Source organism: Pimephales promelas, chromosome 4 (genome assembly GCF_988280905.1).
Source record: "Pimephales promelas chromosome 4, fPimPro1.hap1.1, whole genome shotgun sequence".
Classification (NCBI taxonomy): domain Eukaryota; kingdom Metazoa; phylum Chordata; class Actinopteri; order Cypriniformes; family Leuciscidae; genus Pimephales; species Pimephales promelas.
In genome coordinates, this window is record NC_142772.1 from 40,402,051 (window position 1) to 40,420,361 (window position 18,311).

Sequence of the window (18,311 nt, forward strand, 5' to 3'; positions counted from 1 at the left end):
GCGTTGAAATTCCTATTTTGCTTTTTCTTATTTTTTGCACCATTGTCTGTGATTATTTCAGTTCAAATCACCTTAAAATACAGACAGATATATATTTATATGAATGCACATTAAAAAATTGCTTATAGATTATAAGAAAGTTAAGATGGGAAATCTTCTGTGTTGCAAAATTGCAATTCAAAATCTCAATGATGTCATTGTAATTTAAAAAAATCTTTATTTCTTTGCATTTATTTGCATATATTAAATTGTCCTTAGTCTTGCATTTAAGCATCTTTTTATGCTGCAAACATGGCACATGGCATGTGCTTGTCTGAAATTATAATAGGAAATAACTTTAAATTTAGGGTCTGATTCATTGAAGCATTTGGCACACTCCGTCTGCTTGGCAGACTATCTTGCATTTGATTGGCAGAGTGATCTGATAAGCTCCATCAGAGACTTAGCAGAAAATGCGAACATGTAAATACGAATAGGGATTTGCAATGATAGAGGTAAAGAAAAACCCCCTTAGAGAAAGGTAAACGATTGATTCTATGCTTCAATTAAGCATGAGTGAGCACAGATGTGGTAGAGCTTCTGATTGTTGCCTAAATACTTTTTTTTAAATCAGATTGCATGAGTGTAATGCAAATTGTGGGAGTTATGGTACACAGAATTTAATTAGCCAGAATTCTCTGACTTTTCACATTTAATGTTTTTTTTTTTTTTTTTCAAATAACTTTTTTTCTTTCTTCTCAGAATGTACATGGGTTTTTGTTATAGCATATAAAATAATGTTCATTGCATTAATTTAATGTCATGTTACCATTATGGTGTTTTGTATTTGTGTGCATGACACTGTGCACCTTCTATGTATTAGTATTTACGTCAGCTTGAGAGAAAAATACTTGTTTTTTGATGGTTGTCAGTGTATTGTAAAGATCCAAAATAAATTTTAGTCCTAGTCAGAAGGTTAGTATCAACATTATATCAGTTAAAGGTAGGGTAGGCCTTTTTATAAACCGTTTTTGTTATACTGGTTGAAACTCTCTTCACATCCTGATAGCAATCAATAATAGAAATAGAAGTGGTTGAAATATCAAAATGTTTCATATGTTCATATGTTTTCTTCCTGTAAATTTAAGTTCAATTCAATCGTAAAACCCAAAATGTTTCTACCTTATTTTTCACATGAAAAGTTCCGGCAATCAGAGCGGCCTATTAATAATATCAGATTGCTGTTTTTGTTTTCCAGTGTAGTACCTACAAAACGTTTTTGTGTCTTTGAGTTACTAATTAAGTGTGTACAAACTTTCCGACCTCTCAAACCTGCAGCTCAAAGGTATGGCTACTAATACTGCATCTCATTGGTCAGGAATGCCTGCATAGCAGTAATCAAGTAAAGTTGTGGTCTTGCAGCTGAACAGTTTAGTGTCTGATCCTGCAGTTGTTCAGGGATGGGATTTTCCTGAGGTCACAGTCCTGCTGCAGTGCCATTCTGCCCTTGAGCAAGCCATTTAGCCCTGAGTTGCCCCTGTGGGACCATTTGCATTGGATACAAAGGTCTATTAAATGACAGATTTCAATTTCAGTGATGACTTGTTGACTTTTTGGGTCATGCTTTAAGAAGAGTTCAAACAAGTCGTCCCTTAGCACAAAAAGAACACATTTCCACCATCGCTATTACACCCTGAAGCTCACAAAAAGACACACTCACAAAGGCATTGCAGTGGCATATCATGTCCAATGGAGTTGGAAGCATGTGTGAATGTGAGCCACAGGGGCTACAAATGATTAATGTTTTTCAACTGGTAAAGCATAGCATTGAAAATTTGTATTTGAAAATGAAAATGCAGGTTGTTTAAAAAGGCAAAAATTTGCATTTCTCAACTAAATAGCTACACATCATGTTTGATGCCAATTTTGATGCCTCATTTTGTGATGTCATTTTCACAGCTCCTGAGTAAGTTGTTATTTGTGGCTTGGCTCAAGTTTGACAGCTTAAGGGCTTGTGTTTCTGGGTGGTCTTGTGTCAACGGAACAGCTACTTTTGAGAATTTGGAGATTTGCTAGTGGTGATGCTATTTAGCTTTGTCATCACAAGAACAAATTATTTTAGCGTATATTTATAACATAATTTTCTCTCTGAATCTTTCTCTGTTTTTTTGCACTCAGAACATTGACTTACTCTCTAAACACACTTATACAATTATCTTTCCAAAGACCCTTGGCCTTAATTTAATTTGTTTCTCTGTAAATAAATGATCTTGTTGAACGAGATAAAATGAAAGCCAGGGGACACTTTAAATTATAACAAAAAGCAATTTTGACTTGTAAAAACATTGTAAGTGTCTCTGAAATTAAATCAACATACAGATAAATCTCTTTCTCTTTCTCTCCGCAGTGTGTGAGAGCAGGGGTGGAGGTAGTGATCTTGTGCCCAGGTTCTCCTCATCCTTGCCCACATACCTTCCCGTGTCCTGCCAACTACAGGGTGCAGAGTCATCCTTCTTTCTCCGGGAGGCCACACAGGAAGTGATGCGTAACGGGAGCTTGCAGACACGCAGCGAGCCTCTCTTTCTCCACTTGCCCGATGCTGGCTCCACTTCCATGTTGTCAGTCAACTGTAGCTATGGCAACCTCACTGCAGAGGCGCCAGTACCAACAGAGCTCCTCCAGGGGGCACTTCCACGTTCATTCCACACCTCTACACACCTCACGCTGGGCTGGAAGGTGAGAGCACACCTTGTGAACAGGAGGATAGGAGTCGATCGCCCTCAAATACAGGTGTTGTTATACCTGGCAGGCCGCAGATGGGAGGATATGGATCCTCCTGCGGAACTACTCCCGTGTATCCGTGTCGTTGGTATCCGTGATCCAGGGGAAGGTTCTGTGTCAACCGCCTGTCGCCTGGAGGGAAACATGGGTGTCTGTGTATCCCAGCTTGACATCCCTACGACCTGGTTCAACGCTCCTCCGCCACGTAGACGCACACAGGAACCCGTTCCCATCACGGTTGAGTTGCACTACTCCATCCTTCCTCCAGATACCCTGGGAAAAGAGTGCATAGCAGGAAGGGCACAAGGAAAAGCTGTTGGACAAGAAGGGGATATGCAGAGGATTGGGACGGTGACTCTCTCTTCTGGGGACAACAAAGCGTCCAGAAACCGACTTAGACTGGATGGAGATGTCGAGATTCTGGCACCCCCCATCCCAGTTAAACAGGGACAGACTGTGGGATTTCAAGTCCTAATGAATTCTGCTGCCACCACTGAGCAGTTCACACTGAGGTAGGACAAAGTACATCCACACGCCTCTATAAAGGTTGCATGTTTTGTGCTCATGTTCTCAGTAGGGGGTGTAAAAATGTTTTGTATTGACCAATATGGATAAATGAAATAATCGTGAATATTGGGAGATAAAAAAAAAAATATGGTATCTCTATATTGTTCATCCTTATACATTTTATATGCAGTTTTAGTAGTCTTTGCTTTTTTCTGGCAAGTCTAGTTCTGTGTTGTTGATTGAGAGTGTGAGAATAGAGTAAGCTCTTCTTGGAACATACTCTTTCCGTTGCAGCTGGAATGATGTGAGTGATTGTGTGGTATGGCTCCATTGCAGCTTTGTTAATCGCATTGTCACAAAAATGTTTGTTTTTTTGGCCGCTGGATTAATTTCAGGATGATTTGCAAGAATTGTGACTTGAATGAAAACACTGTAAATTAGGAGTGTACCAATACTTCTTCTGGACGGCCATCTTTCCTGATAAAGAGTTCAGCTCCTTCCAACACATCTGCCATGAAGTGTCAAGTCATTTTGAAGAGCTTGATTAGCTCGTACAGGTGTTTAATCAGAGCTGGGGCTGAACTCTGCAAGATTCGGCCCTTTAGGAGTAGAATGGGCTCTATGCACGGCGGTATTTCCGGGGAAGGTGTAAGGATGCTCGATAACTTCCGCCGATCGTAGAGTCCAATGCAATACCTAGAATTTATATTGAATTTTATACTCCATGGTTATACTAAAGAAACGTTAGTCACAAAAACAGATAAAACAGACACCCCTCGTTGTGTTTATGCTTCTTTTTAAAATTATATTAAATAAACATAACTATATATAAAATGACATCTAAACGTATGTGCGTTTCGTTTCAAAGACGGGAGGTCAGTAAATTTTGAAGACTCTGCCATAATCCCGTTTTCCTCCGCTTTAATCTCCACAACCGGAAATGGACGAGCATCCTTGCGTCAAATGCGGAATTTATGCGTGCATATATTATAGCCCATTGGACACCTCTGCTCTAAATGAACTCTGACCATTTTAGGCTACGTGCACAGTAATCCAGATATATTTGAAAGTTACGTTTTCATTTTAATGGGGTCATTAATATGTTCCTTGAGGTTCACTTATAATGTTAATAAAGTTTTTTTTTGTAAAAAACAAACAAAAAAACAACAACAAACAATTATGCATAAATGCATAAAAATGAATATTTTCAACCCTCATTCTGACCCTCTTTCTGAAATTATCCATTACTAAGGGGCGTATCCTTTACAGTGGCGCTTTTCAGTTAACAGCCACTGTTATGATTTGGAAATGTCGCTGCAAAGAAAACCGTATCAACGCCCATTCGATATTGCACAAGAGTTAGTGTTTTGATAATATAAAACCATAATTTACAGACAAAGCATTATACAAATAATTTACTTGTGGTTTGTGATGAAGCTGTTGTCAGATCAGTTGGCTGCTTCATCAGTGTGGAGTATGTTAGGGTGCTTTCACACTGGCAGTTTAATTCGGAACGGGGCACGGTTCGCACGAAAAATCGCTAATGTGAAAGCTGTCATGCGGACCTGGGTGTGCACTGGGGTACCGAATCCGAGACTACCTGGAGGAGGTGGTCTGAGTTCGGTTGCACTCGAACTGTTCGCGTGAATGTAAAAGCAACAAGGACTCCGGTGCGTACTTGTTCAGGAAGTAAAGTAACCTGCACATGCGCTTTAGCCAATTATGATGTATTTAGTTGAATTAAACACATGTAAGGGATGATAGTTTTGATGATTTACCTTGAACATGAGCTAAAGTGAGCCTACAGTATTCACGCATAGCACTTTGAATAGACCAACAAATGAACGGAAATCCACTATTTCCTCAAAAGAGTCTGTTTTCAAGCAGCAGACAGTCACTTTATGCACGCGCGCACACGCACACACACACACACACACACACACACACAGAAAACCTGTGTTGTTTATTTAGCTGAGCACAATACCAAATAAATAAAAAATCAATACTGAGATACAGAGAGACCAAACATAATATTCTCATGCTATTCTTCTGGCATTATCATTTTTATTACCAAAATATCCCACCACTCACAGGTGCAGTTAAGGTCGCACTCAAAATCATCATTCCATGTATGATCTTATTCTACTGTCAACATGTTTTGACTCGGTACAACAATTGCAAATAAATGTTCTGTCATCTTTGCAGGAATGTGATCTAAAGCTTGTACAAAGTAACATTTATCTTTAGCATCAATATGAAAGCAAATAGCAGGCACAGCAATAGCAGTACAACCACAGACATATAGGTTATTATTACAAAATACATCGCATGACTAAACATTATTATTTGGAAAATAAAACGTAAAAAAAAACACATAGTTTTCACATTCATTCACTAAGGTCTTCGAAAAAAAGTGTGGACGAAAAGCCAAAATGTAGAGAAGATGCGTCTTTGAATGTATATGGATTAATGTGGACATACTACTGTAGCCTTAGCTCAATTATAACACATTTGTGAACACGTTCCAATTATTGTTCATTTTAAAAATCGATATTTATTCAAGCAATCAGAGCAAATATTTACACCCATAGAACTCCCAATTCAATGCTAACAATACACATGCATGCAGTGTGGTGAACTTTTAAGTCACAGTTCACACATTAACTGCTGCTCACTTACTGGCAGCTTTTCATCCTGGAGGCCTTGGGGCTTTCCCAGACATATGATAGATTAGACTTATTCATCAGCACGCAGATAAAGCAGAGCTCCAGACTACCGCCGTACACGTCCCACCAGCTCCGCTCCTCTCTATCACTGCTGTTGAGTTTTATAATAGGCAATAATTAGTCTCTGCCATCAGGACGTAAGGATCATTAAAATGGATGAAGGAGCATGCGTTGAGGTTGTTTCAGGGGGTATAACATCCGAGTCTCTCATATAGTCACTGATAAGATTTTAGGTGGATATTTACATCCATACACGGTCAATATTAGTGATGTGGTAGGGCAACATGTGCTTGTTAAATATAATAGTTTACTACTTAGGCCAAGAGACATCTTCTCGTTGTTGTTGTTTTTTTTTTTTAAGTCTGTGGGATGCCATCTCAGTGTATTTATGTCTGGGATCGCGATTATCTGCAGGGGAGTGGCTATGGAAAAAGACTGTCCCATCTCAATTAACTTCCGTCAGTGGAGAGACAGATGCATGCTGGCAGAGGAAGATGCTATTCTTTCTGCTAGTTGAACAATGCTGCGACATCAAAGACATTCCTTCTGGTGTCGTTTGGGTCTATAAAAGATGTGTGATGTCTTTCATTTCGCCACCTGCTATCTGTTTAGATGGAGAAAATCTAAATGTTTTCCTCCTATCGATGATGGGAAAAGTCTGCCAGCCGTTGTTTGTTTGTTTAGAAAATAACAAATTTGTGCCCTCATTGTTGCAGAGGAGGAGATTGAATAGCTAAAAATAGCTTTATTTGTTCTCTCTAAAATCAAAACCGAGTTTGTATAGTTGGTATTTTTTCCTTGTTTATACACATGGAATAACAGAGGCATTTGAAAAATAGTACACCTTTACAGACGTTTGAATCCAACTTACAAAGTTAACTTTTATATATTAATTGTCTTCTGTCACACAATCTAGTCAAAGTTTGTAGAGTTTAGATCAGTGATTCTCAGACTAGGGCGCTCAAGATGACTTAAAATCATTTAAAATAAGGCAAAACAAGCATTAAAAATCAAGATATTTCTTAGTTATTTTTATACTAATATATCTTTCTAGTTAATACAAGCTAGAAAATATTGATGTCAAAAAGTTGAGAATGTCTGTTCTTTAATGAGACTAGTGTATATATGAAGAGTTCAGATGCAAAAGCCTCTAAGTGCCATTTGAAATTTTCTTCTAGAATGATCATTTTTATCAAGCTTGTATATTTAAGTTCAGTAATTTCACTTCAATTGCAATGAGGATTACCTATTAATTGTCATTTAAGTGAAATTACAGAACTTGAATATACAAGCTTGATAAAAATGACCATTTTAGAAGAAAATTTCAAATGGCACTTAGAGGCTTTTGCATCTGAACTCTTCATATAGAACAGCTTTTTTGTTGCATAGAGGCAAATGTGATCTGACCAGCTTATACTGTTTAGCTTTCTCTTGATTAACTTAAGCACATCTACTGGCTTGTTTACAGTACATCAGTCTCCTTATATTGCGACAAGCTGTTAGACAAAGCATCATTCACACAGGCACACAGATCCTCAGTCATATGGACAGATGGGTAATTTTGTTTTGTGCGTTTAGAAGGAAGTGATGAGTTTAGATTAATTAGAAAATTTCATTTGATCACAGTTTTGGAAATAATTCTTCTGACTGTCCTCTTCCATCATGTGTGCCACGCAGCTGTCAAACAATGCACACGTCTTAATGTGATGCTTGGTGAACAAAACAGTATGTTTTTTTCCTGATGATTTGCCATGTTTTTCCAATTTTAGTACTTGTTCTCAAATCAGTAAGCACAACTGTCTAAACTGTTTTGCGTGCTATTTAACACATTTGCTGTTTTCACCCATGTTTGCAAGGCTAGGTTAATTTATTTTAAGAACTTCAGCCAAGTACAAGGCAGACAGACAGAAACCAAAAAAGGCATTTACCACAATAACATACTGTTTTTGACAGAGGTGTCGTCATTGGATAAAACAATGTAGTTACACAATAAAATTTTTTTTTGTCTAGTAACATTGCACTACTGTTGAAAGTTTTTTTTTTTTAAAGAAAAGATCGAATAAAAAGATTTTATTCAGCTTTACATTGATCACCACTGACTGTAAAGACATTTATAATGTTAGAAAAGATTTCTATTCATATAAATCTTCTTTTGAACTTTCTATTCATCCACAGATTTCATTTCAACTGTTTCAATACTGATAATAATAAGAAATATTTTTTATTAGAGTGATTTCAGAAGGATCATGTAACATTGAAAACTGGAGTAATGACTGCTGAAAATTCACAAATTACATTTTACTGTATTTTTGATCAAAGACATGCAACCATAAAAGAATTTCAAACCGTCTTCAAAAACATTAAAACAGCTCACTGGGGCTTGACATTAACACCCACCAACCTGCCAAATGTGAATTTGTGGTTGGTGGGTGAATACACGCAGTCACTCCCACTGGCCACTTTTTGCTGGGTTGAATTTTATATATAATATATAAATTTTTCAATTGTAGTTTTTTTTTTTTTTAAAGTTATCTGAAATAATAAACTGTGCAATATAGTCAAAAACATAAATATTTTGATGCATATCGATACTGAAATATCTGAAACGCTCCTAATACTCCTTTTGGTATACCATACCAGCTGCACTTTCTTACTCTCTTATCTCTCCAACTGCGAGTTGACACACAAACCCGCCTACCCTCACTCTTTTCATTTCATTTGCTCCGGATGAATATTGTTGGTGTTACAGGGCTTGAATTTTGGTGTGTATTCATGCATAATTTGACTCATTTGACTTGCTCAATTTCTCAGATTTTGTGTTCACACCTAATGTGCACGCACATAAAGCCGTCTTTCAGTACTAAATTGAGTTGTTTTTCGCTGCTTATTGCACTTAAATAGTCAAATACACACAAAATAATTTTGAAATGGCGGTTTTGGCGAGTATTCATGTAAACACAGTCAGTTATGTTTTAAGTGAATGAAAACCGTTGAGACCAATACCATGGGGGAAATCTTTTTATATATTTCTCATAATAGAGACGCCGTGTACCGTGGTTTGAGGCCTGGACAATAGGACCTGAGGGGTAACATGTATATAGGCTACAGTAGCTCAAATCCATATTATGTTAAGCACATGTCTGTATGCCTCTAGTATCTGCTAACTGTTCTTCTCTCTCCTCTTGTTTTCTCTCTTCTTCCACATCTTAGAAAACAATCTGCATTTCCATTCTCCCTGACTGCATAACACAATCAAAGGGCTTTGGATTGGATTTGTTTTAGATTTCATCTGCTTATACACTTTGTCCATGTTAACAAATCAGAATGTAATAAGAAAACTAAATTTGAAGAAAAATATTCAGGGATTTGTCTAGAGTTTTGTAATCACTACTATCTGGAACATACAATTACCGTCAACTGAAAAGCATGTTGTTTCTTTGCTTTTCTCAGGTCATTTGTGTTGGGCAGGAGTAAACATATATAAAGTATAAAACATTTATAAAGTACAATTTGCATCACATTGTTTTTGCATAGATCTGTGCAAACACCACTGTGCCCAGTGTTCAGGGATAGTTAAAAAGTTTGTTTTTATGTAAATCATTTATTCACTATGATTTTTTTTCCCCCAAACTGTATGACTTTCTTCTTCAGTGGAAGTCCAACAAAAGGTTTTTTTGGACGAAAAAACAAACAAAAACCACAACACATTTTAAAGAATATCTTCTTTTGTGTTCCACATAATAAATGTATTTTTGATTGTGAGTTTCAAAGAAAGAGGTTGATGAGTGAGACTTTTACATCAACATTACTGTAGGTGCCAAAGACATTTCTTGTGCTAGTATTAATTCCACAAAGCTACAAATCTTATGCATCCTCACAGAGCTCTGCTTTAGCCAAAACAAAAGCCACTGTTGCATGCACATGCACACACACACACACACACACACACACACACACATTAGATGTAGGCTAATAAGGAAATCTACTTTAAACTGCCTCTAAACCTCGCACAAACCTTGCTGTTAAAATCATTAGATTTGATGCAAAACATATTTTGGTGAATAATGACCGTGTCAGATACTTAGAACCTCTTCAAAATGGGCTCACAAGGTAGTTTTTGTCACGTTTCACGGTATTTGTGGGGATGTTTTCACAAATTTGGCCCTCAGTAATATATTTAAACATAGTTTAATATCTTTAACTAAAACTACAAATTAAAACCTAAAAAAAGATCTTAAACATCACTTGAAATAGTATACTAAATACCAAATAGAACTGAAATAAAATTAAATATATAAAAAATTAAGGCAAATCCAACATTTATCATTTTCATTTAAAGTCGAAATTGTTAAAACTTACAAAAAACTATATAGATATAAAACCATAAATAATGACAAAACCACTTACACTTACTAAAAGCTAAAAAGAAAAGAAAAAAATAAAGTCTAATTCAAATATTAACAAAACTATATTAGTGTATCAATGATAGTAAAATGAAATGATAAGAGGCATTTATATATATATAAAGACATATATATATATATATATATATTTAGGATAATACTATTATCTTTATTTATTAATAATTTGTCCAACTAAAGATGTCCTCGAGATGTTTTGTCAGATTTACATGCCCCCAAACTGTTGCTAAACACACACTTTGCGAAACACACACACACACACACACACTCACTCTTCGGGTCTGCACCCAGTCCCTGTGTTAATGTCTGTCGTTCGGTGTCCCACAGTGCATCAGTGCTGCGGCTGCTTATAGTGTGGCCTAATGTTCAAGCACCCACCACTTTACCTCCATAAATCTCTCTTTCTCTCTTACTTTTTATCTCTCCAATAGTGTGTCTTCTCTCTCATCCTCATTAGCCAACTCTAAAATATTCATTTGAACAGACACTGAGCATCATTAGTCCCTGTTAGAAGACTTGATGTATAAGAGGAGGAAAAAGACTCAGACCTACAGGATCTTGAGGGAATTGGTCTTAATGAAAATGAAATCCCACTCAAGATTTTTTTTTTTATTTTATTCTTCTCAGCCATACAGAGGCAAATATATGTATGTGTGTGTGTGGTTGGGTATGACCTGTTCATCCATTCAGAACTACAGAAAGCACTTCGTTCCCTTTCTATCTCTCTAAATGTGCGTGTCTGTGTAGTTAAGCTGGCCTGTAGACGTGATAAGTACAGGACTGCTGGGTAATTACGTTCAACAGGAGAGGTGATAGGAAGCTAAACGTGTGTATGCGCATGATTGCATTAAACTGCGATGTAGATGGAGGGTCATGAGCACTTGTGGCTTCGCACCTGTGCTGGAGCTTGTCTTATTACCCATGGTCTCATTTCGTATCGTTCTAATCTCGAAAGCACTTAGCGTGGTGCTTTCAAACACGGAGGGCAAGGCCTATAGAGAGAGAGAATGTCTGCAACAATCTCTCCTGCAACTCTATTTGTTTTTTTCCCCCCTTACCTGTCTCTATCTAACAAACACAAACACGCATATCGAGCTCCCAGAAGAGGCTGGGAGCTCATTTTTTTGAGCTAGCTGACTTTTGATAGCAGCGTTGAGTGGGTTCAGTTTAAACGTATGGAAAGCTAAGCGGTCCCCGAGGGCCCATGTACCATTCATTCAGAGGTAAAACCCCTTTAATCTTACTCCCTGAAGGCCTGCAGTATCTACATATTGCATACACTGGGAAGGGTCACAATCACATGAAGATTTTTTCTAAAAAAGCTCTGTAACCGCAATTCCAATGGCAATCATTTAATGCTAACGATTTTTTCACCCAAAGAATAACGACCTTGAATTTATTTCCACATATGAACGAGGCCTGAAACTGATCTCGAAATATCCGAATGCATGCGTTTTTTTCCTGTTTACACGGTCATAGAACATATCCGATCTGTGTCACATATGAGCAAAACATCAGAATTGGGTTGTATTTCACTGACACTGTAAACGTGGCGTTATTGAGGTCCCCTGGAAACATTTCTGTTTTGGTCTGTTTCTATTTGCAGCGTGTTTTTGTATTTGGTTGTGTTGTGAGTATTTGGAGAAGCACACATATGTTGTAAAAAATGATGTAAACTATTATTTCTTAATTTGTGGGTGTTTTTTCTATTTGTATGTTTTTTCTTTAGATGCAGTGCGTTGAACTCTCTCGATCACCGTAATTTACTTATGTGGCAAGAAATAAGTAAATTATTAAGAATTCTGAAAATTTATCTTGGGCTTTGGCACTAGCGGGTTTCAAAAAGGGGTAATAGGCACAGATTGTGCAGACTGACAACCATATCTTTGATCCAATTACAAAAAAGATTGGACTTGATGTTTGTTGCATTTGTTTTGAACAGACAGAACAAGCAGGCTCAACTTGCCGTGAGGGTCTCCTGCTCAAGTTGATTGAGTGGTGTCAGAGGAAAAATAACATGTATCTTCAAATCAATTGGCTAAGAACAAGTGTACAGCCTGGTAAAGCTGGCAGAAAACACACAGATTTCATCCCTGTAGTTGAAAGTAAGTCAGGAGTCAGTTAATGAAGGTGCATAGGAACAATCTCAAGTCAAAAGAATCCTGTCCGCACATGGTTTCTCCCTTCAGAGGGCCTAAAGGAACATCTTGACCCCTTGAACAATTTCTGTCAGACATGCACCCTGGCAGTTAACCTCAAAAAAGACAAAAAATAATGATGTTCTATAAAGCTTGCAACACAGACAGGCCTGGCTGCCAAAAGAAAACAGATTGTCCTCAAAACAGATTACATACAAAAAGTGGTAGAAACATAACTTGTTGCCAAATCAGAATAGCACATCGAGTCAAAAAGTCTAGTTGCACTATTTAAAAATAGGGCTCAGTTGAAAATATTAATTTCTCAATTTTAATTATTTATCACATTGATGAACTGAACTGCTTGTCTGAAATATAAAATCATAGGTTACCCGTAAGCCAATCACATAACGTTTGGTTATGACGTGTGTTATTCGCCAGCTCAGCCGCATCGAACTTCCACTGGTAAAAATTCTTACTTATTGTTGTTTTAAATGAAATTCAAGCTATAGTTTTGGCACTCTTTAATGTGGCTTGACAGATTGCTGTTGCCTCCTCAGTTTAAGCGAAGCGGCAGCACAAAGCACATGTGAACTGATCAACTATTCAGCTTTACTACTATAGTAACAGGACAGAAATAAACATGGATGAGCATCAGGAGAAATGTTGAAATATACAGTAGAATTTTTCCTATAGAAAAATGTACATGTAATCTGCCATATATATATATATATATATATATATATATATATGTGTGTATATGTGTGTGTGTGTATATATGTATATATATATTAATGTACTTTATGCAATGTTCAGTCTTTCTGACAATACAGATGTTCTCTTTAATGCACAGTATAACCCATCTGACTCCACAGATTTTACTTGCATTTTGCTTAATGTTCCTCCTTCTGTAGTACCGATTTTACTTTTTGTAATGCAAAATACATGCTAAAATGTAAACTCCTATGTTTGCACTCTCATGCAATGGTATAATGGATGTAAAATGGAGTGATAGGGTTTTAGAGTAAATTATGGACTTATAGAATATTATATTGGGATACTGTTTGTGTGTATAGGCCTTAAACGTAGCTCTGAGAGGCTCAAGTGTGTACCTGTAAGTGTGTGTTTTAGAGCTGAGGAATGAAGGATCTTAGCAGCTGACTCTTTTCAGCACATACACAGTGCAGGAGGGTCTGAGTGCATGTATGTGTAGGTCTGAGAAGAAGGTCATGATAACGCAGATGTTTTAAGAGCTCTGCAACCACTATCTGATCCTGACTCAATCCCTGTGATCCCCAGTATCTCTCTCTCTCTGTCTGTCTCTTCCCGTTTCTTCCCTCACTGACCCTCTGCGCTCCTCTTTCCGTTTCCCCCTCTTACGCACTAACATAGTCACAGTGTATTCTTAAGGATGTACACTGCAACATACATTTACATGAAAAAGTTATTTTTGTTTTTTCATAATTAAAAATATCTAAACATTCATACAAGATTATATTAAAAAAATATATTAAATAAGAAAATAAGAAATATTGAATAAGAAGTAATAATAATCTTGTATAACTTGTAGCATTTTTCTTAGCAATGGAATATGTTGATTAAGTATGTGTTTATTTACAAGGTTTATTGAGGTTTTATTTTATTCATAAACTACAAATATTTTGGTAATATGTCCTAGCAAAATGCCCCCCTACCCCCCACCTTTTCTTGTTTTATAGTATAAAAACATCTAAACATTATTACAATATTATATAAATTAAATGTATTTAATAAGAACTTGAATTCTAATATTTTTTCTTACCATTGATACGTCCTTTCTTCGTCTCTCCCTTTGTCATTTCCACACAGTAACATGCGGAGTCAGAAAAGAGTATTTTTGAGGTTGTGCATTGCAATACATATGCTTTTTGCCTTGTTTTATAATACCCCCCCCCCCCCCCAATACATTCTTATATTAAAGTAAATATATAATATATATAAATATACCAATATTTACATTTTTATAGAAAACAAAACATTGATTAAAATAGTTAAGATGCTTAATAAACCATGTGAAACCAAAGATTATCATGAAGTTAGGACTAAAAAAAGGCACCATCTAATTCCAATTACTTCTCAGTAATGCTTCTCAGTCTACTAAACTGAATCTGTCTGCCTAGATTTCTGTCCATCTCTGTCTATCAGTCTGACTGTTTTGCATGTCACACTGGTTAGCATATTTGAGTCTATTTATTGCATGTGGCAGGACTATTCATCGAGAGAGGGACAGCCATCACATCCATCAGTGTGACGATCAGAGCCTGGAAGAGTTGTAGTCTGCGCATGCAAGCTCCTGTCGGCCCCCTTGTTTATCCGAGAGTGCGATGACAGCAGATATTCCGTGGTTTGACTAATCCTGTAACTGACAGGAGATCCTTAACTAGTCGTAACTGAAAAGAAACCCCAGTAGCTGCCAGCACTTTTCTGCTCTTGATTGTCCTCAGGACTATGTGGGACAGGCTTGATTCAGCTCTGTTTTAACCTCAGGTTAGCTTTAAATCCGACTCTGCTTTAACCGTAAGTGTAAAAACGTACTTGTTCTTCCTGCTCTAAACCCTTGACTCTTTGAACCAGGGCTGTGTAACCTTTTGTACCACCTCAGTGCACTCCTGTGAGCTTCTGAGTTTTATGAAGGTGTGTGTGGAAAGTGAATGAATCCGTTCCAGTCATCCCTTTCTCCAGCCACACTTCGTCACTCTGTACTACGAAATTTCAAGTGTGAGAGGGCACAGGTAGCAGATCTAAATGTGTGTGAGCATCAGTTTGCTGTAAGGCCCAGGTAGGCTGCTCTGGGCCAGAGTTTTTGAGCAAGTTGCATGATTTGGCCTGGGGTGGGGAGCACTTTTAGTTTTTCTGAGAATCTGTGTTTTTTCTCCATCTAGGATCATACTGCTCCATCACAACCATAAGATACGTGAACACAGGGGTTTTTAAACTGGGGTCCCCCAGGGCGCCACAAATTTAAGAAAAAATGTAAATGTTAAGCACAATATTTGCAACACCTTTTTTGGAAAGATATTTATTGTGAAATGAAGGGAAATGAAATACATTTAAAGGTGCTACATGTAACTTTTCTTCTAAAATGAATCCTTTTTTTATTGCCTGTGTGTGAAGGGGTTGTAATCGCACATTGCAATGATCCACTTGTCGGTTTTTTGATATTACCTCTGAAGGCCAGTGTTCCTATTTCTATGTGAAATTTCCTGGTCGGATTTTCTGTGAAATCCATTGGATGTGACGTGCATGCACGCTCCCGAGCCTCTCTTCTTTTTATATACAGTCTATACGACAGCACTGCAGCTGACGACACGGACTCTGATAACACTAAAAAAACGACCTACCTCCAGCACAACACACACTCCAACACAAACTCCACATAAATATAAAAAACAAAACAACAATTTATCCGTTGAAGCTCGTCAGGCCAAACGTGAATCAGATCGACGAAAACTCTGATCAACATCGGCAGACCATTTGAATTATGGAGAGGCCTCCGCTATTTTTATTGTGATAAATGACAAGTTTTCAGATATGCTAAAATAAATAATGGTAAACTGTATTGGAATAGCAAGGTGAACTACAACATACATGAGACATGAAATGAACACAAAAGACTGTTCCAGGATAACAAAAAGTAGGTGCTTTAGGATGTAACTTTTATTTTGTGTACTAGATCTACTGTCTAACGTCACTCATCCCTCTACTATCATATTGATTGTTGATTGTCACTTGATTGTGACAAATCAAAAGTCACTAAATTGTTTTAAAACATGTTAATTTTAAATAATCTTCTTAATATTTTTCTCAAGCCAGATAAGTGGGTTTTTGAAAAGTCTCTACTTGCCACCAATAATGCTTTTATTAATCACAAATACAGTAGAATAGTAATATTGTGAAATATTATTACAATAAAAAGTGTTCTATTCAGATATATTTTAGATTTAATTTATTCCTGCAATGACAAAGCTGAATTTTGAATGAATTTGCTTTTGCTCCAGTCACATGGTCTGCCCTGAATGCTGGATGTGTACCTCTTATTTGCATTTGTTTTGACAGGGGGTATTGTGAGAGGAGGAGGGGGTGATATTTAAATGGTTCTGTCAGAGTCAAGGTAAATATTCTGGCTCAAAATCTCAAATTATCTTCCCCTCAGGTGGTTTGAGACAGCGGTGAGAATGAACTAGACATTTTTGTAGGCAACAAACAGCGTCCTGCAAGGAGTTAAATGGATTCACAAATGGCAGTGTGCGTAGCCATTGTGGAATTTAATCTTATTTCAAATTAATTGTGCAGAAATTTTGAAAAACCCATCAAAGAGTACATGGATTGGATAAAATACAGAGATAAAAAAAAAGTTAAAAACTGTGCTTTGATGGATTAGGGTGCTGTGCTTGGAAAGGAAAACAATAGGGGAATTCAACATTGCGCCTTTGACCAGGACACTTACTGCAACTCCCAGTTACTCCAGAAGAACTGTCTGTGTGGTGGGTGTACTTCAAGTTAGTTTGGATAAATCATCTCTCTAAATGAGATATAACAGATAACGTCCAATAAAAACCCATATTGATGTGGGAGGCTTCAAAAGAAGACTGCGTTGCTTGGGGGAGTTTTTGGCAGATATGAATGAATAAGATCACAATAAGAACCTCTAGAGGGAAACTTCAATAAGCAGAAACAAACAAAATCAAAGTGCCTGTGTAATTACAGTCAGGAAAGTCAGAAAGCTTTTAGAAGATCACTGAACATCAATATGCACGTCAACTTTTATCACTGCATCACGCAAGAAGAGAGACCCAGTGATTATGCCCTGCTTTCATGTACTGTTTTTCACTGTTTAAGATCACATTTCACACAACCACGGTTTTGCATACTTTGTATGCAGTGATGCAGTAATGCTAAAACTACAGTAAAATGGCCTAATAAACATAGCCTACAATTAATGTTTCCTTTAAAATGTAAAAATGCAGAAAGATTTCTGGGTTAGTTTTGGGGTAGGGGCAGGATTAAAGGATAAATCATTAGTTTAGTATTAAAACAATATAAGTCAATGCAGAGTCCCCAAACATTACAGTAAAACAGCCTGTGTGAGGTTTAGAACAACCCTTCCCTTTTTTCCCCCCTCAGAAATGAATCCCAATGAAAATATTTTCAAACACAGGGTTAATTACCGGACATTTGCCGGGGAAAAAATTAAATGTCTGCAAAATTAAATCTCTCCGTATGCTGCATTTCAAACAAAGCGCACACCTAAAACGGCTGTAATATAGACCTCAGACCTCAGTCAATCGGATCAAATATGCCCAGGCCCAGGCAGGCTAGCCTTAAAAGCTTTTTTCAGAGGCCAGATGCGACGGACGATGGTGAGTCAGGAACATTATATAGATCAGTGGTTCTAATCCGCGCACTCGTAGGCTACAGTTTTTTTTTTCTCTTATCAATACTGAATAGCCTATATGTTCGTCAGTGGTCAGCCTATATTAAGCATGGAATTTTATATTGTGATTTCACAGGAATGTATCCAAGTGAAGGTTGCGCAACTTGCGCAGCACGCCATCCATGCAACTGATAGCAGCGGACACGAGCGCTTAGCTTGATTTCAAAAACAACCGATTTTAGCGCTAGATCTCTTATTTAATAGCGAACTAATTAATTATCTGCTAGTTAACTGGAGATGTTTTATTTATTTGTATTAGGTACATCCCTGCCTCAATGGTTCAAAAAGG

At 37.1% G+C, this 18,311-nt stretch overlaps 1 protein-coding gene across 2 annotated transcripts in view; it reads left to right on the forward strand.

Annotated features, from left to right (window-relative positions):
- Window positions 1-18,311, forward strand: part of LOC120470000 (transmembrane protein 132C) — a 190,029-nt gene that overhangs the window by 55,888 nt on the left and 115,830 nt on the right. For both annotated transcript variants that reach the window (XM_039659365.2, XM_089130523.1), the window contains exon 2: window positions 2,387-3,272. In XM_039659365.2, coding sequence (XP_039515299.2) covers window positions 2,387-3,272 — 886 coding nt within the window. The remainder of the gene's footprint in view (window positions 1-2,386; window positions 3,273-18,311) is intronic.